A 26,868-nucleotide genomic window follows, 5' to 3' on the forward strand; every position below is an offset into this window, starting at 1 on the left:
AAAGGAGACAATTCATGCTTGCTACCACAAGACCAACTCCCCCACCCACCCCCGCACCATGCTCCCCCTCCGTATTGGGCCCCAGAAATGTTTTTCCCAACAGCACCAAAGGAAGCTAAATAGCAGCCTCTGAGGGTGGTGTGACAATCCATGATAGTTTCAATTGTTGAGCAGCACAGCACAATTGTTGAACAGCAGTTATTGAACAGCACAGCAGGCGACATTGAATGTAAAACTGATATGGTTATATTGTAATGTACCACAAACAGAGGCTGACAACAACTATAGACTCAGATCACAGAATCACAGAGCTGGAGGGGTCTTGCAGGCGATTTAGTCCAAGCCCCTACTTGATTCAGGAAGTAAAAGTTAGAACATCATCAACCAGGACTGACTCCAAGGGGTAGCAGCAGGTTCTCCCCAAAAATATTTCTCACTCCCCCATCCACCAGACTGGAACCTTACAGCAAAGTGCCAGACAATACAGTCAAAGTTTATTACAGTTTATAGCTCGAATTAATTGTTTTTAAAAGTCCCCATTGTTTAAGGAAGCCTCATTCTCTACTCCAGAACAAGCAGCAGAAGCCAGTGCAGCCAGTAGGAGACTCCTCCAGCCTCCCAGAAGCCAAGCCAAGCCCTTAACTTCCTCCCTGGCCAGGAAGTGGGTGAGACCATGTGTGCAGGGTCATCTCCCCTGCAGATTTGAGTTGGCCTGGTACTGACCTCTTTCCCCACCAGAGCCACATGGTCTTAATCCAAAACAAACAAAAAACTCACTATTCTCTAAGAGGCATTTGGCTCATTTTCTGAATAAATTTGAAAACGTCGAGCGATCTTCATTAATTAGGCAAATAAACTAACAACATTTAATGTCTTTATCTCTATAAGTATGTAATGTGTAGCAAAATCCTCATTCCAGTAATCCCGTCCTCTGCCACCCCTTTGCTTCCTAGAGTCACCCCTTTCCCCAACAGATGGTTGTCCAGCCTGGGCTTGAAAACTTCCAGTGAGGGAGAGCTTCCCAGGCTAACTGGTTCGATTGTCAAGCCATTCTTCCTGTTAAGAAGTTTTCCCCCTAATGTTCAACTGAAATCTGCCCTCCTGGAACAGATTAGATCCCATTAGATCTAAGTCTGCCCCCTGGGGCAACAGAGAACAAATCTTTTCTCGCTTCTGTTTGACAGCCTTTTGAAGAGTATTATCATGTCAAATATTGCATTAATCTCACATTTCTACAATCGCCCTGCTCTATTAATTCTAACACACACACAGGGAGCTCCTGCATGCAAAGGTCTCCCTTTTTATGACAAAGGGGAGGGGAGCTTAGCATAGGTAAAGAAATGCATGGAGCCCTCTCCATTGATGTGAATGGGGAGTCCTGTAGGAGCTCCCTCTAGGCATAGCTCACTTCTGTTCATGGGCTTCTCAGTAATCTGTATCCCACATCAAAGCATTTAGATGGCTGCGATTATAGCAGTGCTTGTATTCTGGCAGTTCTTCACAGTAAATCCCCCAGTACAAACAGTCATTGGGAAAGCTCTGAAGCAGGAAGAATTCTTCGGATCCTGATTTGAAAATGAACATTAGCAGCTGCAAAAGGCAATAAAAACAGGGTTGACAAACAGGGCAAGATTCTCATTGACTCAAGAAAATAAATGTCTATCTTGATGGATAAAATAAATGCTTGCAAGACCAAAACTCATAAAATGACAGCAATGAGTAAGTGATCGTTTAGTTCAAACATGTTATGCTCATATTTTTCCAGATGCTTTTTTCTCTCCTGTGCCAACATTTATCACAGAGACAGACTTGCTGAGTCATATCAAGCCTTTGCAGAAACAGAATCAATGTACCTTATGCCTTTGTTAGAATACTGATAGCAAGATCAAATAAGGAATCCATAACGGCCATTGTAAAAGACATAAATATGTGTGTTGATAGCAAGGCTGGAGGTAGAGGCGTGGGTTGTCATCCACCTTGAGTCTCCAAGAGAAGGTATGATCCAGCTAATTCAACCCTGGGGACACTGGCTGCCACGATGTGCAGTGGCATAGCGCCACTGCCGCACATTGCATCAGAGCTGTTTTGGACTCGGAAAGCAGTGGCAGGGAACAAGGGATTTCAAGCAGTACTACCGCAGTTCTTCCCATTGTGGCAAATGGGGAGAACCGTGGAAATGCTGCTCACACAACTGTGGAAATGCTGCTCACACAACTACTCATGCTGCAGAATATGAGAGTCACTTTACAACTCTGTACGGTGCACAACAGCACCACTGCACATCCTGTCAGCCATAGCTTGACCCTGCATTCTGTGTTGTGTTTGAGGAGGGGTAGTGGTGGTGAAGCAGCAGCTCAGGGGTCAGATTCGGGCTGGAGCATGTGGGTAGGAGGCGTTGAACTGCTCCCCACCACGCTACAGGGCCAACAAAAAATTGTGCCTCCATAGGTGCTATTTGTCAGTGAGGAAGCAAATCCAAAGAGAGCCACTGCGATCCACTGATATGTCAAAAGAGTCAGTAATGATGTTCACTTCTACAGTCTAATAGCCTATTAGTCACCATTTGGGGTCAAATTTTAGTTGCACCTGCTTCAAACAATGCTCTGTGCTGTAAACCATGAAGAGATTTCAGTAGTGGCCAGTATACACATTTATTAAATAAATAAATAAATAAAGAAAGAAAGAAAGAAAGAAAGAATAAATAAATAAATAAATACTGTACAAGTCACTGACTGACATACATCAGTCTAGTAAAGTTGCATTTGTGCAAATTGTTTTACACAGGTGTAAGCCCATGGTATCTTATTGGAACAACATTATAATTCCAATGTTCTAATGTTAGCCCCTGCTAACTGAGCAAAGAGGCACCTTTTAAAAGTGGTGATTCTCCTTATTGAGCAGGGGGAGAGCAACTGACCCTATCCAGCCCCAGCACAGCATCCCTTCAGTGGCTGTTGCTGGTGGCTGTTTTACATTTCTTTTTAGATTATGAACCCTACAGGGACAGGGATCCATCTTTATTTATTTTTATTTCTCTTTGTAAGCCGCTTTGGGAACTTATGTTGAAAAGCGGTATATAAATATCCTTTGTTGTTGTTGTTACTAGGTTGTCATACTCTTGCTCAGTAAATCAGCCACTGTGTTCTTAGTATTATTCTAGAAAACAAAAACAGGTTAGATTTGGCTGGCCAAACAGCCATTTGGGTCAACGTCACACTCAGCTGTGTCCAGGGGCGTAGCCACCATTGGGCAAACAGGTTCAAAGAACCCGGGCCGCCAAGAACCAGGGCCACAAGCACAGCCCCAGACACACACCCTGCATCTGATGTCAGATGTGGGGGGCATTATTTCGGTCCCAAATTATTTTGGAGCTGAAATCAGGCTGCGCTGCCACTGGAGTGACTCTCCCTGCCTTAAAGGCAGGGAGAACCGCTCCTGGTCTCGCTGCCAATGCAGCCTCGTTTAGGAGAGAGATCAGCCTGTGCTGCATAGGCAGTGCAACTGGAACAGCTCTCCCTGCCTTTGAGGCAGATTGAGTTGCTCCAGCCCACGGTGCCCAATGCAGAGTGGGCCATTCTCCTTTCCAATTGGGGCCGTGTGGCCCCGTTTGGGAGGGAGACAGGGGCATAGCTCTCCTATGTGCCACAATAGAACATCATCCTGAATTAATTTTTTAAAGGTTTTGTAAATTGTGGAGATGCAAGTCATTTAATGGTACTAGAGAAAGACATGCTGGTCTGGTAGCTCCAGGTCTTAACACTCACATCAATTTCAGAGGATGAATACAACTGAAGGAAGCCCGGGCAGGTGCGCGGCTGGTGGAGTCAGTCATGTGACTTGCCTCGGGGGGGGGGCAAGGCAGTGGGCCCCCAGACACTGTCTCCCCTTGCCCTATTATAGTTACGCCCTGGAGAGAGACCATGTTTCCTGTGTCTGAGGTCAGATGTGGGGCGTGGCTAGCTGGGCCCCTGCATCTGCCATCAGACGCAGGGGGCAGGGCCAGAGGGCCGCGGTTGCCACCGCACACAGGCCACCGCCAGCTTCCCTACACTGTTGGCTGTGTCTCAGCAGGGCTTCATGCAATGAACAAGCAAGCAAACCATGGACAAGAATTTCCACTTCTTCCTGCCCACGAAGGCACAGCCTTATCTAACTGCAGTAGCTGACATGATGTGCAGCAGTGTGATTCTGCTGTGCATTACGCAGGGACTGCTGCGTACTCACAAGGCAGTCCCAACTCTGCAGAGAACTCTGCAAAGAGTTGTGCAATGAGTACTACCACAATCACTCCCATTTGTGACAATGGGCATAACTACTGTAGTGCTGATTGCACAGCCAGTCATTCCCTGAAGAGTCACAGCTGACTTGCAAGTTCACAGCAGCCCCAGCGCTGTGCACAGTGACTCTTCACCGCTGCGCACTAGGTCAGCCAGTGTTGCTATATCACCCAAATCTCCTGCTGCATCTGCTGTGTCCTACTTCTTCAAGAGGCAAGCCCAGAAGGCTTCAGGGTGAGACTGGCCACCTGAGCGAGCTGAATAAAACCATTTCAGCTTTCCAGCAAAGGGCTGCATGACTGGTGAAACTTCACAATCTCCTCAGGGGCCTGAACAATCCTAGCCTCAGATGGACTAAAGACAGAGAACAAAATCATTCTTAATAAAGTTGTACATGTTATCCTTCCAGTCTTCCCCCCAGTGGAGAAGTGACAGCTTGTGCTTTGCAGTCCAGCAACACCTGGAGAGCCTTAACCCCGTGAGTTAGGAATCTCTGGACTAGATGGGCCTATTCCCTAGAACAGATGGGTCACTGGTCTGACTCAACAGAAAGCAGTTCCTTTATCCTTACAATCTCACTCTCAGTCCTTGCTCAGAGCCAAGTTACAAGTTTAATTAAATCAATTTTGCCTCTACATTTGTCACAGTGCCTGCATTTACAAAGAGTCTGTACAGTCAGAAACATGCATGGTTATCCAAGGAATACCTCCTCCACACAACCCGGAGGCACTTCAGCGGCAGGGGTAAGCAGCGATGTGGCCAAATTTGCAGATGATACCAAACTCTTCCGATTAGTGAAATCTCAAACGGATTGTGAGCAGCTCCAAAAGGATCTCTCCAGACTGGGGGAGTGGGTGACAAAATGGCAAATGTGGTTCAATGTTAGCAAGTGTAAAGTGATGCACATTGGGACGAAGAACCCCAACTTCAAGAATATGATGATGGGATCCGAGCTGTCGGTGACGGACCAGGAGAGGGATCTTGGGGTTGTGGTGGACAGCTCGTTGAAAGTGTCGACTCAATGTGCGGCAGCTGTGAAAAAGGCAAATTCCATGCTAGGGATCATTAGAAAGGGGATTGAAAATAAAACTGCTAATATTATAATGCCCTTATACAAAACTATGGTGCGACCACACTTGGAGTACTGCGTACAATTCTAGTCACCACATCTTAAAAAGGACATTGTTGAACTGGAGATGGTACAGAAGAGGGCAACCAAGATGATCAGGGGCCTAGAGCACCTTTCTTATGAGGCAAGACTACAATACCTGGGGCTTTTTAGTTTAGAAAACAGACAACTGCGGGGAGACATGATAGAGGTCTATAAAATCATGCATGGTGTGGAGAAAGTGGAGAGAGAGAGATTCTTTTCCCTCTCACACAACACTAGAAACAGGGGTCACTCCATGAAATTGATTGCCAGGAGGTCTAGGACCAACAAACGGAAGTACTTTTTCACACAACGCATGATCCACTTGTGGAACTCTCTGCCACAGGATGTGGTGACAGCCAACAACCTGGATGGCTTTAAGAGGGGTTTGAATGACTTCATGGAGGAGAGGTCTATCAGTGGCTACTAGTCAGAGGGCTGTGGGCCACCTCCAGCCTCAAGGGCAGGATGCCTCTGAGTACCAGTTGCAGGGGACTAGCTACTAGTCGGAGGCTACCTCCAGCCTCGGGAGTGGGGTGCCTCTGGGTACCAGTTGCGGGGGAGTAACAGTAGGAGAGAGGGCATGCCCTCAACTCCTGTCTGTGGCTTCCAGCAGCTTCTGGTGGGCCACTGTGCGAAAGAGGATCCTGGACTAGATGGGCCTTGGGCCTGATCCAGCAGGGCTGTTCTTATGTTCTTATGACTGCGATATCGCGTTATACCTCTCCAGCAGTTTTGAGTGTTCCACTCCTTTCCCTCCTCAGAGGCAGTAGACTGTAGTACTGCAATGCAGAATCACCCCCACACCTTCAACTAGGCTGATGAAATTAAGGGGGATGGTGCAGAGGGGAAAATGACTTGATTAGAAAGCCAGAGGTTGCCAGTTCGAATCCCCGCTGGTATGTTCCCCGGACTATGGGAAACACCTATATCGGGCAGCAGCGATATAGGAAGATGCTGAAAGGCATCATCTCATACTGCATGGGAGATGACAATAGTAACCCCCTCCTGTATTCTACCAAAGACAACCACATGGCTCTTTGGTCGCCAGGAGTCAACACCAACTTGACGACACAACTTTACCTTTAATCAATGCTCATAATCTGAAGAGGCACAGACCACCAGATGTCACTGTGCCCTAAGGAAGATTACTTTTTACAAACCATTGTTTTAAGGAATGTCCAGCAGTTAGTCCATCAGGTCCTGCTGAGAGGCTACTCTGGTTTGGGGGATTCCCAGTGCAATTGATGCAGAGCCTCAGGAGAGTCCCTTTGTCCACTCTCTCCACTATTTTATTGGACAGAAAAGTTATTCTATGAGAGCCAATGTGATGGAATGGGCAGACTGTGGAACTAAGAACTGCACACACACACACACACACACACACACACACACCATCAGCCCACTGGGTGACCATGGTACAGGCACCATCTCACAGTCTCATAGGGTTGTGTGGGTAGTCCTGAAGACTACATACATTGTTTGCGAGAATGGCTGGGTCAGGAGAAACCTGGGTTCAGATCCTCACTCAACCATGAAGCTGATTGAGCAGCCATGGGCCAGGCTACCCTCTCAGTCTAACCTACCATCCAAAGTTGTTGCAATGGAGAACAATGTACACTGCCTTGAGCTCCTTGGAGGAAGAAGGAGCTATATTTACCATGTTGGGGCTGGACAGACTTCTTTGTCAGGCCAAAGTCAGGGAAAACAAGTTCTTCCCATTTCCAGCTCTGATTGGCTAGTGTTTGTGGCGTCATGAAGCCACTTTCCCCTTTCTCAGAAACGGTTTAACAATTTAAAAAAAAACCAAAAACCCTTGGATAGCAGGGGTAGGGGATAAAAGGGCCCCAAACAAATGCTTGCCCAGAATCACTTGTAAAGTGCTTTGAAAAGTTATGCCTCCTTTATGGAATGCTTTACAGAGAGGCTCCCCTGGTAGCACGACTCTTAAATTCCTTCCAGCACCAGCCTGGCAACACCTCCTGCTTGTACAGGACATGCGGCAGAAAGAAAATGCCCAAATCATAACATAGCTAATACAAAGTGACTTCAGGACAGCTCAAGCATGTGCCGCCTCTGCTTTTTCTTCCATATGAAGGCAGCTCATTTTCCAGTGCCTTTCAATCTGTTATTTTTTTCACTGCTTTTATATCTGTTTTTTGTTGTTTTATAGTAATTTTAATGGTTTGATTCTCTTAATTTAAAACATGTAAAACTTTTACACCTCTTTTCAACAAAAAGGTGCCTCGAGCAGGTTACAATGTCTACACTATTAAACTAAAATAATTAATTATAGTTTTAATTATATTCCAAATGTTAGCTGTTATTCCACACAGCACCCCAGGAACCCATCCGGAATAATGTGGTTGTGGTAACAAACTATAAAACAACCACCCAGCCACTGAATAATGATATTCCAAATGTTAACATGGGAGGAGAGCTGGTCTATGGGAGGAGAGCCAAATGTGGTAGCAAGCATGAATTGTCTCCTTTGCTAAGCAGGGTCTGCCCTAGTTTGCATTTGAATGGAAAACTGCATGTAAGCACTGTAAGATATTCCCCTTAGGGGATGGGGCTGCTCAGGGAAGAGAAGAAGGTTCCAAGTTCCCTTCCTGACATCTCCCACATAGGGCTGAGAGACAGTCCTGCCTGCAACCTTGGAGAAGCCACTGCCAGTCTGTGTAGACAATACTGAGCTAGATGGACCAGTGGTCTGACTCAGTATATGGCAGCTTCCTATGTTCTGTGGCCCCTAGTGAAATTCATAAGCCCTACCCAGACTCCTAGTTTTAGCCAAATTATGGCCCTAAAGCCTTCTGAAAACAGCAGCTAAGGGGAGCTGGACCCCCCTTTATAATTCAAGCACTGATTTCATGTTATAATTCCCTTAAAAATTTCTTCCAGGTTCCTGAAATGGTGATGTTTGGGGTGGAGGGCAGGAATAACCATGGTGTGTTTCATTTTTGAAAGAAAGAAAGAAATGGCTGAACACTTCAGCATTGTGGTGGCACACAAAGTGAAACTTCAGCACAGTGGGAGCACTCACTGGTGATATTAAACAATGGCTCACATACTAGGGATGTGCAAAACATTTCAGCGTCAAAACATTTTAACTCGAAATGGGCCGTTTCGAGCTCAAAACAAAATACCCTTTAAATAAAGCTAGATAGACCAAGCATCTGACTCAGTATAAGGCAGCTTCCTCTGTTCCTAACTGCCATGGGAACACTATATATTAAAAAGCAAGATATAATATTTCAAAAATGAATCAATCCATAACAATACTGACAGCCCATCTGACTCACCAGGAGTTACCAGACTGGAGGCTTTACCATGGATTTACTGAGAGGCTTTACAGCAAATTTGAATCCCTCCCCCCAAAAAAACCAGATGCAAAAAGTGGATCTTTTTCACCCCAGACATAAATCAGGCTAGGCTCTAACATACAATGAAAAACCCAAATCGTGTGTCAAGTGCTCCCCAATAGCTCGCATGGACTTCTGCACGAATCCAGCCAATGTGAGAACACACAAACTTCATTCCGAGCTAAAAGCCCAGTCTGGAAATGCTCCAGGGAAGACATGAAGAGAAATTGGATGTCAGTGTTGAATTTAGAGGCAAGCGCAGTGGGGAAATGACTTGATTAGCAAGCCAGAGGTTGCTGGGTCGAATCCCCGCTGGTATGTTCCCCAGACAATGGGAAACACCTATATTGGGCAGCAGCGATATAGGAAGATACTGAAAGGCATCATCTCATACTGCGCAGGAGATGACAATGGTAAACCCCTCCTGAATTCTACCAAAAGACAACCTCAGGTTTCTGTGGTTGCCAGGAGTCAACACCGACTCAAAGGCACACTTTACCTTTACATGTGAGCAACAAAGATGGAGGGGAGCTGTGCTCAACTACAGAGTGGTGATGCAGGAACAATTCGGCTTCTGTTTGTTCTTACAATACTACACAACCTCAGAAGTCAAAGGAGTTGCTGAATAAAATCCACAGAGCTCAAGGGCAGAGCATCTAGCTCCTTGCCTCTTCCTATAGCTAATAAAAGCAGACTAAATTACTCTAATAGCAACCAAAAAGCAGAACTATGCAAATTAGACAAATATATATTGGTCTATTTTATGTAGATCACAGAACCAGTTTTCCTTGTGCAGAATTTGATTCACTTGGCGCAGAAATTTTATTTTATTCTTAGCCTTGACAGGCAGATGCCAGGTACATGTGATGTGAGAATACTGTCTCTTTAAGAATTGCTGGAGTGAGAAATATGGCAATAAACGGAGGGCCAGAACAAATGTTGCTGCCTCAGCATCAGCCCATATTTCCACCAGGAAAATAGCACACTCAAATATTCCACCGACTTCCGCTGTTGTAGCCCAAGGGGAGATGACTGGCATCTAACTTCGCCTTTCAAAGACGCTGACTGCAGCTCCTCCACACCCCCAGGGCCTTCCAGCAATGATGGACACAAACAAATGGAAGAGCCTAGGCTACAGAGCAAACCCAATCCCAAAGAGAGCACATTAAATGCACGTAGCAATGAACTCAGATATATTTAGTGCATCTGCCGATAAGAGCATTGCTCAGATGCACAGAGGCATTTCCCCCTTTGATTCAGTGCTGGAACTTTCCATCTTGTTCCAAAGTGACTTTGAAGAACTTGAACTAAGTTGTATAATTGTGCAATATTATTTACAACAAATATATGTCCTATACCTGTAGGAAAGCCACCTAATGACACAGCGAGGAAATAACCTGCCTAGAGAGTAGGATGCCATTGGTTCGAATCCCTGCTGATGTGTTTTCCCAGAATATATCGCAGCAGAGATATAGGAAGGTGCTGAAAGACATCATCTCATACTGCATGGGAAATGGCAATGGTAAACCCCTCCTGTATTCTACCAAGAAAACAACATGGCTCTGTGGTTGCCAGGCAGGGGCGTTTCTAGGGGCAGGGCAGGCAGGGCACATGCCCCGGGCGCCACTTGAAGGGGGCGCCATTTTTCTAAAAAAAAAAAAAAAAATTAAATGGCTGCTGAAAACAAAATGGCCACCGTGCATGCTCAAATGGCCTCTATGAGGCCCTAGGCCATGCCAGGCCTCACAGAGGCCATTTGAGCATGCACAGTTGCCATTTTGTTTTCAGTGGCCATTTAAAAAAAAATTTTTTTTTAATGGCCACCGCACATGCTGAAATGGTCCCTGCGAGGCCCTAGAGGCCAGAGAGGGGAGGGGAAACCTTTGCAGACCGTCCCCCTGAAGGGGCTACAGGTATTTTTTTTAATTAATTTTTTTAAAAAAAATTAAAAAATTAATATAATATAAGTCAATGTACACATATTCAGTATGGCACTATGTACAGTGAATCAGATGGGTGTCAGATGTTTGGACAGGGGGCGCAATTTCAGTGCTTGCCCTAGGCACTATTTTCCCTAGATACGCCTCTGTCGCCAGGAGTCGACACCGACTCGACAGCCCAACCAGCCAATACCTGTAGGAACACAGGGAACATAGGAGCTTCCTGTCTTATACCAAGCCAGACCCTTGGTCCATCTAGCTCAGCATTGTCTACACTGACTGGCAGTGGCTCTGTAAAGTTTCAGGCCTGAATCTTCCAGTCCTGCTTGGAGATGCCAAGGAGTGAACCTGGGACCATCTGCATGCAAGCATGCAGATGCCCTTCCGCTGAGCTATGGCCCGATCCCCTTCGTGGAATATCTTAGACCGCTCACACATAGTCACCCATCCAAACTGAAACCAAGGAAGATGCTGTTTAGCAAAGAGAAGGATTCATGCTCGCCACCATAAGAATGGCTCTCCTCCCCAATGTAAACGACTCCTTTATAATAGAAGGGCATTGTTTCATTCCTTGTCTACCACTTGGGGATAAGAGTGCGAAGATTACAATACGCTACCTTTGAAGGAAAATCCACTGGAGACTTGCTGCTAATTTTCCACAGATGCAGCACTACAGACTGAGGGGCTGAGCACAGGTCCCAAACCAGAATCAGGAGAGCTCTCACACCTAAAAAGGTCTGATTACACTCAGCAGCTTCAGCAAAGGTCAAACGCACTCTTTGACTGCAGCCCTATCTGTGGTCTTGCACAAACAGCTCTATCTCCTTCAGCTAAATGTCCTCTCAACAGCTCCAGATGTTCAGTGGATTCCACTCTGCATCGGCAGAGGTAAAGGTGACACATTGCACAATGTTAAGTGCACCTTGCAATGCAGCCATGCAATTGCCAGCCATTGTTCCCAGCAGCTAGCAATTGTGCATTTGCTCAATTCCTGCATGTTGTGCAAGAGCACTCTTGTGCCACTGTGTAAACGTGATGACGCAAGGCACACATAATGTTGTGCAATATGTCAGCCAGTGTTGTTATGCCTGGAACCTGCATATCTCAGAGAGCACCGCTCCGGAGGGCTGCCAACAGCGGGGCTGGAACATGACCTGAACTGGGCCCAGAGGCAGCAGAGAGCTCTCTGGGGATTGCCACCCCATCTGCCTGCCCCGACCTGCCTGCCCACTGTTGCCTCTCCTCTTTGCCATCACCGCTGAAAAGAAGTGTAGCAAGGCCCATAGAATGCTGGCCTTGAGTGTCTACACAGAGACACTCTAGGCCTGCATTCTTCTAGCCCCAATAGACTTCTGCTTCTTTTCAAAGGAAAAACATGGTGGCATGGTGACTGGCGTGTTGAACGCAGAGCAGGGGAGACCCCCTGCTGAGCCATAAAGGGTACAGAGTGACCTTGGGCCAATCCTTCTCTTTCAGCTTAACCTACCCCCCCCACCACCACAGGGTTGTTGTGACAATAAGAGCATGGTGTGCTACCCTGAGCTCTTTGGAGCAAGGGCAAGAGAAAAATATTCATGGCTGGCAGTCATTGCCAGTTCAATCCTCCATATACTTGTCTAACCCCTTTGTTGTTTTTACAAGAATACTCCCCCATCAGTGTTCCCTGTAACAGAGATTCCCAGATGTTGCTGAGTACGACTCCCATAATCGCCAAAGGCCACTGCAGCTGGGGATGATGGGATTTGTAGTCAACAACATCTGGGAATCCCTGTAACGGGAAACACTGATCCCCATACTCTAAATTTTTGTTCAATTATTATAAAGGCTCCAGAGATAATGTATATGAAGCACTCTGGAAACTTAAAATATATTATTGGAAAGTTAAGCAGTATTTGTTTGTGGAGAAACAATCTTTTCCTCAAAGATTCCCAGCCAGAGGTAGTTTTGGAGCCTGGACCTAAATTTTGGAGCCCCCCATCCTGCTGGAGGCCCGCCCACCACAAGTTAAGCATCATCCCCTTTACACACACACACACACACACCATGACAAATGCAGTATTTTCAACACATGGGTTCTTGAGGGCACAAACAGCAACTGAACTCACAAGAATGTAAGAATATAAAAGAGGTACATATATCCAAATCTGCATTAGCAGAAACATTTCAACACACAACTTAACATATTCCCATCCCAATATTTCTTTCTCCACTCCCCATCTCTAACTATTTTTTAAAAAACATTTGAAGACCCATCTCTTCACTCAAGCTTTTTCAGCTTTTTAAATTTGTGGGTTTTAATTTTATGCTGTTTTTAAATTGTTAAACTATTTTAACCTTTTATATTTGTTTTAATTGTTTTAATGTCACTGTTAACTGCCCAGAGATGAAAGTTTGGGTGGTATATAAGTTGAATAAATAAAAAAATATAAAGCACTCGGCACAGGTCAAAATCACACTCAGCTGCCCGGCACAGTGTGGGCCAGCAGCAACCACACTACCCAGGACAGACTCAAAACGATTTGGGGGTCCCCAGGGGGTATGGAGGCCCTGGACTTTGGCCCTGAAGTCCAGGGGTAAGAGCGCCACACTGCTCACAGCAACTTTCAGTGAATAATGCATCCCAATGCAAACAGGACATTTCTGCTGCTAGCCTTTTACAAGTCATCTTCACAGATCTCCTGCTGAAAATTAATCAAGATTCAACCCACCTCACTTCTGAAGGCAGGAGAACATGGAGCTGAGCTTCAGATGTTGACCTGAGCACATAGCAGGCACCTGTAGAAAAAGGCAAACCTTCACTCGAGAACGTTTAGGGCTTTAAAGATTAATGCAGAGACTTGAAATTGGGCCTAGAAACCAACTGGTAGCCAATGCAGATGGAATAAAATCGGAGCTGTATGTTCTGTGCAGCAAACACCAGTTGAAGTCTGGCCGTTGCATTTTAGAACCAACTTCTGAGCACTTTTCGAGGCCACACCATGTTGACTATGTTACAGTAGTCTAATACTGGGCTTATGCACACAACCAAAAGGGGTGGGTGGAAGAGCTAGAGGGCAGGCAGGATCCGACCTTCCTGCTCCCAGATGACTAGGGCCTGTTCATGGCGCTGCCACTCATGCACCCACACAAATGGAATGAGCGATCTCCATAGTCAAGACTGGGGTGGGGGGAACCAAGCTGGGTCTCTAGTATCCCACAATGCACCATGTGAGCAGCAGAGAGGCAGCCCTCAGTATAGCAACAGTGCTCCTCTCCCTGGCCTCACAAGTCTCAGAACTTTATGGTAAACATGGCCGCCAGCCACTTGGAGTAGTCTAAAAGTGGCGGCAGCACGCAGACGACCCAAGCAAGAGGTAGGACAGGTTCCATTTTCCTCCTACCTCACTTTTAGCCTAGATAGTAGATCTGGGCTACCTAGGCTCAGACCCTCTGGGTTAGGAGGCCTTCCGATGCCCCAGGCGACCAGAGATTCCTGGGTTAACCCTTTCCTACCCAGGAATCTCTGGTCATGAGAACAACCTTATTATAGTTCAAGGATAGTGCCAGCATGGTATAGTGGTTAGAGTGCTGGACTAGGACCGGGGAGACCCAAGTTCAAATCCCCATTCAGCCATAAAACTAGCTGGGTGACTCTGGGCCAATCACTTCTCTCTCAGCCTAACCTACTTCACAGGGTTGTTGTGAAAGAGAAACTCAAGTATGTAGTACACCGCTCTGGGCTCTGAGCAGGATATAAATGTAAAAATAATAATAATAAAATAATGACGTCAATGCCTGGGGCCACAGCTGCCATCTATAGGAAGAGTCATAACTGGCCCACCAGCCCAAGCTAGAAAAAAGTTTTGAGTGCTCCCTCACAAGGTGAGAGTTGCAGTTTCCCATATCAGAGGAAAAGTGGGAGAAAAAAACGGCTATCCTCATATGAAAAATCTATGTTATCATTACATGGGGATTTTTGTCACATGAGGCCCACTCACTCTTATATTCTATACTTCCTCCAAAGACCTCAGTGCAGCATTTTAGGCACACAAGAACCCTGCAAGGCAGGTCAGGCTCAGTGATAGTGTCTGACATACTGTGCAATGTTACGTGTGTGTTGTAACGTAACATCCATACAGTTGTGCAAGTGCGCTCTCTTCTGCAAGCACAAAAATTCCACAAATGCAGTTGTGTGACTGAACAGCCATTCTTTCCAATGGGCATACTGCTGTGCAACTCTGCACAATGTTTGCACTTCTGCGAGCGCACACTAGCGCACCTAGTACTGCCCATATTTTGTGCATGTTGCCATGTATATCACATACTCTCTTCCACCTAGAAGTTTCATAACTGAGCAGGAATTTTAACTTTAGGTTCCCCTATCCAAATCCCAAATTTTAGCCACAACACCAAGTTGGATCTTATCTTGGGTGATTATCATCATCATCATTATTATTATTTGTTTTTATTTCACTTTTCTGCTCCTCAGTGCACAGTTTAAACAACATAATACAATAAAATAAAATATCTCAAAACAGGGCATTAATTAAACAACAGAAACTATAAAAACAAATGGGAGCAGGGAAGTGGAACAGTCTTCACAATCCACCTAAAATTTGTGAAGAGAGAAGATGTCAGCTGGACCTCCCAAGGGAAAGAGTTCCAAAGCCTCAGTGTCACTACAAAGAAGATCCTGTCTCATGGACCGGGCAGATGATGTCAGGACACAGAGCAAAACCACCTCAAAAATCTCAGCGGGCAGGCAGAATCATGCAGAAGCAAGCAGTCCTTTTGCACCCAAACTTTAAACTGGGGCTTTAAAGGTAATGACCAGATTTGAGTATGGTGAGTCAAAATTCAAATATCCCCATTGTGGAGGCTGTATCTTGAGGGCAAACCTCACTGGCATAGCTGGTGGTCCCCCCCATTTCCCTTTGGAGTCGGAAACCTTCAGGATTTGACTCACCGACCAGTAGTCACTGAGCCTTGGAAATTAACCGAGAGCCTATGAAAATTGAATAAAACTTGAGTGTGCTGCACTGATGAAACCCCTGACAACAAACAGGCATTTTGCTAGCAAGAACAAGCATTTGGCAACAATTGGAGCTTCCAAACACTCTTCAAAGGCAGATCTACCTAGAGCACATTGCAATGGTCAAACTTGGGAGCAGTGTTCCCTGTAACAGAGATCCCCAGGTGTTATTGACTACAACTCCCATCATCCCCAACCAAAGGTCATTGCAGTTGGGGATGATGAGAGTTGTAGTCAACAAAATCTAGGAATCCCTGTTACAGGGAACACTGCTTGGGAGGTGGTCAAAGCATGTGTGAAGTAGCCAGATCTGCCACTGAACATGTGGATCCAAAATAACATGTGAATCAGCCATAACATGCATGGATAGAGGGTCAGTATATAACATCAGAAGCAGAACTGAACTAGGGCTCAGTGGGTGAGCCAAATCCAGTTGCCTGAAGGATACTGACCCCAAAGGGAAATGGAGGGACCACCAGCTATGCCACTGAGGTTTGCCCTCAAGGTACATCCTCCACAATGGGAATATTTGAATTGTGACTCACCATGCTCAAATCCAGTCTCAAGCTCGCCTTTTGACAAAACTGGCTGCTGTGCTGACCATGATTGTTAAATTAATCATAAATATTTAGTAAAAAGAAATAATGTTTTTTTTTAATGCTAGAAGTTGGAGATCCGACCTGATCTACTCTACACACATGCAACAGAATGAGGTTGCAGAGTCCCAAAGGGATAATGGAATATACCACTTTAAAAAACAGTTTAGGGATCGCATTTTTACATTATCCCCTATATTAACCATTACCCACCCCCCAGTAAGTAGCAAACTAGCACCAAAGGGAATGGGCTGGGCCAGAAGACCCTTTATCCCCCAATTCTAAGATTTTGTTTTGCTTTTTGCAGGGGATATTTTATGTGCGAAACATTTTTTTAAAAACAAGCACACCCACCCTCCATCTGGTAAAGGCCACTCTACCACCTCAAGATTTGATCACCTTTGTGTGCTGTATGTCTAGGACCAGGTTTAACGGAGGACATGGTGGATTTATCCAGATGATTAATCATGTGTCTCGCGAAGCATATTGGCAGGCTCCAGAAAACGCCTGAGAAAAAAGCTATCCTCCTTTGCCATTGGCTAGAGCCACACAGGAAATCCTTAGAGGCACTTAAGAGAGATTGGTAACCATACCTCCTCAAGTTAACGGGCACTGCAGGCTGAACAGGCTGTCTCCCTGGTGACACCGAATCCATAGCGTTCCAGCCAGGACCCCAAAGGGGGTTCTGTGTTTTCAAAGGGATGTTGGCTTGCAAACGCAGGAGGCGGAAAGATGGAAGGAAATGCTCTTGCAGAAGGCAAATAGCTTCATGGAAGCCTTGAAAACTTCACGCCGCTGCACGCCATGTCCGAAAGGTAGGAGAACGAAAGTGGGAAAGTAACTTTAGTCTTTGCACTATTGACTTGACACACTTTGAAAAACCAAGATAGGGTTACAGGATTGAGTATCTTGCTAAGCACACCGTTAGCAGCAATTGAATGGTTGATGCCAGCTCGTGAGCCATGAAAGCAGAGGAGAAATATGTCATGTATTCATTACTGAAGACAAATAGCATCTTCAAAGAAATGGATTATTTATGAAAAGCAGGTACTAACAGCTGCTTGAATGTGATATTAAATGGACAATCATTAAGTTATTGACGATTAGCCTGGCATTTCTGTTATATACATCCACCAGCAAGGGCTAATTGTATGTGATATGGCTAATTATGTTAATTGTGTCTGAATTGCCAGGAAGAGGCATTTTCCACATAGCAGGAAAATGAATGCCACAGTGTGAGGACAATAATTCTTGTGCCTGCACAGTGGCTGTGGACATTTATTCATGAAATTGCTTCCAAACAGTTCTGCCATAATAGTCCAGGCTGCTAATGAAACACAAGAGACATCCTGCTGGGTTGTGCGTAGTAATGCCTCATATGTGAAAAACTTGCTATTGTTGAAAGCCTTTCCAAGTTATCTTTGGGTCCTGCCATTAGAAGTCGATAGAAGTGCTAAGCAATAGGGATGTGCATGAATCGATTTATTCTATTTGTACCCGAATCAAATCACCCCCAATTTGTTTAAGGTTTGAATCTGGCCAGCTTGCATGGGGGCGATTTGTTTTGTCTACAAATCTCCCAAAACAGGTAGGTTCGGGTACAAATCATTTTGTACCCAAATCAATTTGCACAGACAGCAGGCACAGGGAGTGATTCTCTCAGCATCAGGAAGAAGGGTGGAAAAAAACTATCTTCTCTTTTCCTCAATCAGGAAAGCAGGAACAAAAAGCAGAGTATCCACTCCAGGCAGCAGGCAGGCAAGGCAAAGCAAAGCAAAGCAAAACTCCTCTGGCACACACACTCTCTCTCTCTCTTCTCCCACGAGGCAGAAAGGCAGAATGGTGGCTGGCTGACTCCTTAAGTACATTTGAAAAACCCTCCTTCGAACTCCCCCCACCCTTGTCCCTTCTTTGACCCTTCCCAGAGGCGTATCTTGGGAAAATAGCGCCTAGGACAAGCACTGAAATTGCACCCCTGTCCAAACATCTGACACCCATCTTTCAGATAACTTTACCATAATATCAGCTCAAAAATACAAGTTCAGACACTTTCAGGAGAAACGGGTTGTAAGCAACACACACATGCACACACACATACAGCCAGACATGTGGCACATATGTGCCAGTTGCCTTCCCAAAGAAACACAGCACATCCATGTGCTGGGCATGCCTCCATAGAGCTAAGCAGTGAAAGCTCTCTTTAGCAAATGCTCTGCCACCTCAGCACACCTCATGACAGGTTGCTGCCTCCATGAAATTCAGGGAAGGGTATTTTCTGTCCAAACAGCTTTTGGTTTAAAGGGAGATGGTTGCCATGGGAAATCCTAGGGACCCCAAACAATCTGAAATTATCCAGCAGCAACAATTGTGTTCAAAGTAAAAAGGGAGTTGCATTGGTTTTTTTAAAAAAAGACATTCTAAAATACAACTTTTTTAGAAAGCAAGGAAACTTGAGCAAATCTACTTGGGATGTACAGGCAATAAAAACTCGAGTACAACTCAGCTAAATTGAAGAAAATAATTTGCAGCATGTTAACCACTTATTTCAAAAGACAAGCCATTTCTCAGTATGGTAAGACTGCACAACACAGGGATGGCAATACATTGCAAATGCAACATTTCTGGGTATGAATTCCTACAACCGTGTTTTTTTTTAAGCACCACACAAGCTAAAGGCAAGCACTTTCCATGTTTGAAATCCCACAAACCTTATAATCAGATGGCTTGACAAATATGAAGATAAAGATAGAGCTCTGAATAGAGAATTAAACAGCATGCGAGTGAATATTTCCATTTTATTCCTTGCCTCTCCCCACCACCCTTCAGTTTTGCCAGCTTACAAGGTATTAAACCAACATTATCTTTTTAAGGGATGTTTTGTCCACTTACTTTTGTGCCATTTATATCTGTTTTTAAAATGCTTTGGTCCCTTGCCAACAACTTCTTGCCAACAATGTCAGAAATTCTTCTGACTCCCTAGATCAGGGAAAAATCTAGACTTGGGTCTTACAGAGGCCATTTGAGCATGTGCAGAAGCCATTTTTGTTTTCAGCAGCCTTTTAAAAAAAAGGCTGCTGCACATGCTCAAATCATCCCTGTGAGGTCCTTTGCCTTGCCAGCCTCCCAGAGGCCTTTTGAGCAGGTGCAGCCACCTCCAAAATGGCTACTGCACTGAACTTTGTAGGCCCGAACAGGCCTGAAAATCAGCCCGGGGTGGGCTGCGGCAGTGATCCAAGAGGCCAGCGGGGAAGGGGAAACCTTTTTAGACCCATGGCCTTTAGAAAGCCCCCCGAAGGGGCTACAGGTTAAAAAAATTTTTAAAAACCAATCTGTGAATTGGGGTGGGGGTGGGGGGCAGCATGGCACTGGTGCCCCCCAGTGGTGCCTAGGGTACGTGCCCTGGCTGCCCTACCATAATTTCACCTATGACCCTTCCCCTAGCCAATGTGGGTTCAGTCACCCCTTGTAACACAAGATTTGTATGGAAACGAGCCAATCTGGAACCCGGGGGGGGGGGATTGCCAGCCAATCGCTGCACACTGTAAGTCACCAATCAGAAGCTTGGGAGGGTGGGATTTTCAAAAACAATTCCTGACACAAAATGGAGACAGCAAGAGAGATCGCCACAAAATGGAGGCCTGAATCTATAAATCTTTCATGAACGAAATCTGAGCGATTTGTTTTGGACCTGAATATGTCCAGCTAGCACAGGGGCGATTTGTTTTGTCCACAAATCACCCCAAACCGGTAGACTTGAGTACAAATCATTTTGTACCCGAATCAATTCGCACATCCCTACTAAGCAACAAGCAATGGAGAAAGGAAAAGAACTGCAGCAGTTATGTAGAACTTCAGAGTATTCAAAAGGCTTCAGGATGAGGCAGACCTTCTAAGAGGAGAGGGGCACACAGATTGCCCTAACCAATCCCTCTCCCTCTCTTCTCACGAGGTTGCCAACCAGCCAAACTGCCCCGCGCCCGCAAAAGACCAGCTTGGCTTTCAAGTTAGTTGCTAGAAAATAAAGGAACAATGCCAAGTTTCCCCAAGCTTTTTTCTTTACTAGTAAAGCTGAGCAAGTTGCATTGGGCTTCATGCCTGGACCTGCCCTGAAATCCTGGGCTACCCCACCCACATAGGTTATACAGGAAGCTGCCTTTTCCCAAGTGGAAAAGGCATTGGAAAGGAAGTGGAAAGTCCATTGGTTCACCTAGCACAGTACTGTCTACTCTGCACTGACTGGCAGTGGCTCTCAAAGGCTTCTTTCTCAACTCCACCTGAAGATGCCCAGGATTGAACCTGGGACCTTGTGCATGTAAACCTTCTGCAGATGCTCTTCACTGAGCTACAGTCCATCCCATTAAGGATGGAGCCCATCATCCACCCTCAACAACAGGGCTTCTTCAGGAACTGACCACATGACCTCTCACACCCTAATTGGGAATCATAGCCTTAGCCCAACAACAAGTCACACATTTTAGCTTGCTCTAGGACCTGAATGTTGTATTCCAAGATTTGGCAACCCTACCATGAAGGCCAGTAGTGTGTGCCTTGATTGGGTCACCAGCAGTTTCCCCTCTAACATGGATTCCCAGATGCTATTGACTACAACTCCCAGCATTCCCAACTGCAATAGCTTTTACTTGGGGATTATAGGAGTTATAGTCAACAACATCTGGGAATCCTTGCTAGAGGGAGCACTGGTCACCAGGAGCTACCTATCCACCTGTCCCAAGTAATTCATGGCAAAAAGACGTGTATCCCACTGCTCTAGGTCAGGGTTTCTTAACCTTGGGCCCCCACAAGTTGTTGGACTGCAACTCCCATCATCCTCAGCCACAAAGGCTATGTCTGGGGATGATGGGAGTTGTAGTCCAACAATCTGGGGGCCCAAGGTTAAGAAACCATGCTCTAGGTGATTGCTAGTAATTTACAGCAAGTCATTATATTGTTGTTGTAGTTACTTAGGGCTGCCAACTCTGACTGAAGCTATTCCTGGAGATTTCCCCCCAATATTTTTCACAATAAAGCCATTAAAATATCCAGGATTGCTTTCAATAGTCACCTGGAGATTGATGCTGATTCCTAGAGATTCTCTAGGTCAGTTCTGGAGGACTCACAACCCTTAAGATAACCCATGCAGGACAGTAGTACAACATGGATAGCAAAAGCCTATTGTCGTCTCTCTAGCCAGGGCTGCTCAACTTCAGCCCTCCTGCAGATGTTGGCCTACAACTCCTATAATCCCTGGCAACTGGCCACTCTAGCTGGGGATTATGGAAGTTGTAATGCCGATTGCCTGCTGTTGGTTGTTTTACAGAGGGCTGCGTTCAGCTGTCATTCAGCCAGCAACACTGGAGTCCCATTGATAAGCAACTAGCTTTTCTTATCTCAGTGGCTTTTGCTACTCAAGAATCCTATCCCATGGTCTCAGATAACCCTGATCCCTTTCAAATGCTTTCCCACAGGCACAACGGGTTGGTTAGTTGCCCAGGGTGCCTACTTAAAGGGGGCACCAAGCTGAATATGGTGGTCCCCTATTTGTTGAGTGTATTGTCTGCAGTGAGTTGGTGGGGTGGGGAGCAATATCCAACATTCAGACAAAATTACTTGTGAGTAATCCCATTGAAATTAACTTGCTATTAAATTCAATGGGACTACTTATGTGTAGATTAGTCTGAATTTGTGTGCAACATTTTCTTCAAATTTTTAGATTGTGAGTCCTTTGGAAAAAGAAAGAGAGCCATCTCATTTATTGTTCTGTGTAAACCATTTTGATAACTTCTTGTTGAGAAGTAGTATATCAATATTTGAAAGAAAATTGATGATGATGATGATGTTCTACAGGTTTGGGTACTAACTACAAAAATGAAGTTCCATCCATTACGGGCAGGGGCACCAAGGGCACTCCTTGCCAAGAATAGTATTTACGCTAAAGCCCTCTACCCACAAGCCATGGATAAGCATGATCACTCCTAGTGATCAGTGCATTTCATTCTGTCTTTGTCACCTGTGGGCAGGCTTAAACAGTAAGGTTGTTCAGACAACCATTCACCATTGCACTGGGGAGGGCTCGAGGGAGATAGGCTCCTACCTGCCTCCCCGCAGACGATCAAAAACAGCCCTGAACCTCACCGTTCACACACCACATGCATGCCAGGGTGGCGATCGGCACAGGGCCAGTGGGAGGGGGAAAGCTTGCGCTGGGTCCTCCATGGACTGAGAATGCAGCATGCAATCAGCAGAGTGGCTGCTCTCAGTATTGTGGCCACTCTGCTAAGTGCAGTTGCTCCTGGGGAGCCCAGCTACCCGGTGATGATCATGCACACAATCGCCTACTAAGGCAGAATGAACCATAGGTTTAAGAACATAAGAACAGCCCTGCTGGATCAGGCCCAGGGCCCATCCAGTCCAGCATCCTGGTTCACACAGTGGCCCACCCAATGCCATTGGGAACTTACAGGCAGGAGTTGAGGACATGCCCTCTCTCCTGCTGATACTCCCCTACAACTGGTACTCAGAGGCATCCCGTGAGGCTGGAGGTGGCCTATAGCCCTCCGACTAGTAGCCATTGATAGACCACTCCTCCGTGAAGTTATCCAAACCCATTTTAAAGCCATCCAGGTGGTTGGCTGTCACTACATCTTGTGGCAGAGAATTCCACAAGTTCATTATGCATTGTGTGAAAAGGTTGTTTTACCTTGGTAAAGCCCTGGGTAGAAGAGCTGGGCTACCCAGGACTGGAGCAGCCAGGGCCACAGAGCTCCTAGTGTTCTATCTGGTAGGCTTGTTATGGTCAAAACAAAGCAGAGCAGGAATTTGGCAGACTTGATTGTGGTAACTTTCCAAATATGGGTTGACTTGTCATCTCTGTGTAAACCGTTCTGAACCGTTCTGAATTTTTGGAAGGACGGTATAGAAATCACATAAATCATCATCATCATCATCATCATCATCATCAGAATGTGGCTGGAGCCTTGAGTCTGGCTCTGCCCGAGTAGTGGAATGAGATGGAAGAGTCCCAAGGTGGTAGAATGGACTGTAACACTTCAGACTGTAGGGGTGGGATCCCATGTAGGATCCTCAGGAAAACTTGTGCCAAGATTCCTCCTAATTAGCTAGCCCCCAATGCTGAGCACTGACTACAGCTATTGTTGCTACACAAAAGGAGGAAAGCACAGCCTCTGAATCACAAGAACAAGATGCAGGGCTGCCTGAAGAAATTGTTCAGTGTGCGTATAGCCCAAAACATGAGATTGATAAGACACAACTGGCTGAATTAGGTTCTCATCAACAACAATGTCACCATTATTTTGATGACAGGAAAACATCAGAAATTCAGCAGTTTAATAATTCTGTTAGGACCTCATGAACTCCAGATTGTGCAACATGGCATGTATTTATCCATTCTTTCATTGCAGCTTCATGTATAAGCTGAACTGGGGAAAATGCATGCTTTTCTTTCATACATTTAAGGGACCCCAAATGATACCCTTACCCAGGGCACCTAAAACCCTTGGACCACTGCCAGTGTTCCCTCTAACAGGGATTCCCAGATGTTGTTTATTACAACTCCAATAATCCCCAGACAAAGGCCATTGCAGATGGGAATGCTGGGAGTTGTAGTGAACAACATCTGGAAATCCCTGTTAGAGGGAACACTGGCAGTGGTCCAAGGGTTTTAGGTGCCCTGGGCAAGGGTATCATTTGGGGCAAGGGTATCTACCACTGCTAGATGGACCATTGGTGGTCCTTCTCCTTCTTCATTTTAGTCCCTTAAGCCACCAGGGTGCTTTCCAGGTTGCACACTACAACAGTGTCACTACATTTCCCTTAAGTGTGCTTCTGTAATACCTGTGTTTCAACATTGCCCCTCCCTTCGCGCTGTCAGCAAGGCGCCGTTCACATTTCCAATGCTTTCTTTCAGATTTTATCCTTGTGTTTTAGTCCTACAATGTTGCAAGTCCATTGCAGAAAAAAAGCTGTCTTTTCCCATTGTAGGAGGGTGGTGCAAGTTATTTAAGTTTTCAAAACTATCCTGACAAGGTGAAGCATTTTACTGCTGAACAGTGTGTAATCTGGAAGGTGTCCAGGCAGCAGCAACTCATAACATTAGCCCCTAACCACTCTGCGCTTCTCAGAAGAAAAGTGGAATGTAAAAATAAAATAAAATAAATAAATACAGTAATACACCTGTAACCAAAAGGTAGGTGAACAAACTCCAGCCTTCTAAAAGTGGGCTCACACATGCATTCATCAGCTGATTACTCAACACTTGGGACTTTCAGCCAAATGTGGGTACTGTTTCTATTAAAGGCAGTTTAAGTGGTGGGAGCTAACATTGGGTAATATGAAATTAGACCATCGCTCATTCAATCAGTTAGATGATGCCAAGCATGCAGATGCTCTTCCCAGAGTGGGCCTATCTCCTGAGGGGAATATCTTACAGTGCTCACATGTCTCCAATTCAAATGCAAACCAGAGTGGATCCTGCCTAGCAAAGGGGACCATCCATGCTTGCTACCACAAGACCATCTGGCTGGTCAACAGAAACCCTCTCAGGAATGCTAAAATTTTTGGCAAACTCTCCAGAAAGAAGACCTCTCCTTATGACTTACCAGGAGAGCGGAGGAGGAAAGAGAACGTCCAGAAAAGCTAACAACACAGCCGTTGCTTGAATTCATTCAAGCAAAATGAATTCCTCTCTAGAAGTAAGGTTGGTGATTTATGATAACAACCTATTTCTTACTGCAGGCAAAAAGAGGGAAATAACTCTGCCAAGATAGACAGCGTGAATCTCATTTCCCCCCTTAATGGTTGACATAATCTAAAGCACACCTCCCAGAGGGGCTGTTTGGGGAGTGAGACCAAGCCAAAGGGCTTTCCAATCTAGGCAGAAAGTTAGGACAGTTTAAAATATGGCACGCTGTAATTGTTTTAAATTGCATCCTGCCTCTCCCGCTGCAATTAGTTTTTAGCTCACCCTTAAGAGGTAATAATAAAAGGAGAGAGCAAAAAATTACTATCCAGCTGAACCCATCACCTCATCCCTATTCAGTTCTTACATATTATGAGGTGTGTCAGTACAACCACCTAAAGCTCAGCATTTTGAAAATAATGTTCACCATGAACATAACACTTGAAGCTGCCCCTAGCTCAGTGCTTCTAACAGCCTGACTATGAGTGGCTCCCTAGGGTCTCCGCCAGAAATCTTTCAGCATCCTGCTGCTGAAGATGCTCTCACAGGTTGAGTATCCCATATCCGGACATCCAAAATCTAGAATGCTCCAAAATCCAGACATGCACCGTAACAAAAACAAAAAACGAATCGCCTCATCTCACTCGCTCTCCGCTTCCCAATGTTGCTGCTTTTAAACATGCAGTCAAAACTTACCTATTTCAGAATGCTGTTAGTGACCGGGGTTTTGTCTGTAATTCTCTCTAGTTGCGGCTCTGTTTTTATCGTGAAGCCTTTTAATGTGTTTGATATTCTCGCTTTGGCGCTAGAGGGGAAAGGGAAAGACCCCCACTCCAGTCCCTGCTCAGTTTGGCGCCTGCTCTGTTGGTGTCTGTTTTGGTGTTCTGTTGGTGCCTGCTCTGTTTGGTAAAGGTACAGTGCAGGGTAATGTCGAAAATGTCAAAAAGGCCTGTAGTTATTGTAAATTCAATGTTTTTATACTTTAAATAAAACCTTAAAAAAATAAAATACAGTAACCTTTCATGTTTAGAGTTGGATCCCATTGCCCATTATGCACATATTCCAAAATCCGGGAAAATCTGAAATTCAGAACACTTCTGTTCCCAAGCAGTTCGGCTAAGGGATACTCAACCTGTATCTGAATGCCTGGGATTGAATTTGGGACTCCCAGTTTATCTCATCCCATTCTTGGACCTAGTGTGTGCTTCCATGCTCCCTACTTCTCTGACCAGTGAAATGATTGTGAATGGGGGAGATTTTTGTATCCTCAGAAACTTGCCTCCTCCCAGGGAGATATCAGTTCCCAAAGGGAATGTCAGACTTTAGGGCTCATCACTGGCCCTGTACTCTAGGCATTGCAAGTCTATGATATTTGGCTAGAGTCAATTAAGCTCTGGTCTTACCAGCCGTGCTTGCTTAAGGCTGGCTGCTGTGTCTTGCTCCTAGGCTGTAGAAGATTCTTCCAGAATGTTCTCCTGCAGGAAACAGATCTCAGCACCATACCAGTCTTGAGGTGGTGGTGCACATTTGCCCTCCTCAGACTGAGGCAGTGGGAGGGGGAATGATTCCCTCCAATGCCCTTCCCTTCCTGTTTCCTGCTTTTCTTCCCAGCCTCCACTGTCAGTGACTCACAAGGAGACTTGGAGAGATGGGCTCAGCTGCTTTGTCTTCCTGACAAAAGCAGTTCAGTTGATTTCCTTGTGAGAAGAGTGTGCCAGAGATTTGTAATGTTTTGTCATCACTTTTTCACTTACAAAAATGTGGGTAAACAAGGGGTCCTTCCAGACAGCAATAAACTATATGATGTGAGAATAACGCAAGTTCTAAGCACAAG

The 26,868-nt window shown here is 45.5% G+C and overlaps 1 protein-coding gene and 1 long non-coding RNA gene across 2 annotated transcripts in view; one reads left to right on the forward strand and one right to left on the reverse strand.

Moving 5' to 3' along the window:
* Nucleotides 1-223: 223 nt before the first annotated feature.
* LOC128349875 (uncharacterized) lies at nt 224-26,559 on the reverse strand. The gene is made up of 4 exons (XR_008319053.1): nt 26,438-26,559; nt 16,933-17,134; nt 13,441-13,507; nt 224-1,590 (listed from the first exon to the last, which is right to left on the reverse strand). It is a non-coding gene; the product is annotated as an uncharacterized LOC128349875 (long non-coding RNA).
* The window catches only part of LOC128349873 (uncharacterized), a 39,896-nt gene continuing 30,003 nt past the window's right edge, over nt 16,976-26,868 (forward strand). Inside the window, exon 1 of the mRNA XM_053307045.1 lies at nt 16,976-17,154. Coding sequence (XP_053163020.1) covers nt 17,144-17,154 — 11 coding nt within the window. The 5' untranslated portion in view covers nt 16,976-17,143. The remainder of the gene's footprint in view (nt 17,155-26,868) is intronic.

Source organism: Hemicordylus capensis, chromosome 3 (genome assembly GCF_027244095.1).
Source record: "Hemicordylus capensis ecotype Gifberg chromosome 3, rHemCap1.1.pri, whole genome shotgun sequence".
Classification (NCBI taxonomy): domain Eukaryota; kingdom Metazoa; phylum Chordata; class Lepidosauria; order Squamata; family Cordylidae; genus Hemicordylus; species Hemicordylus capensis.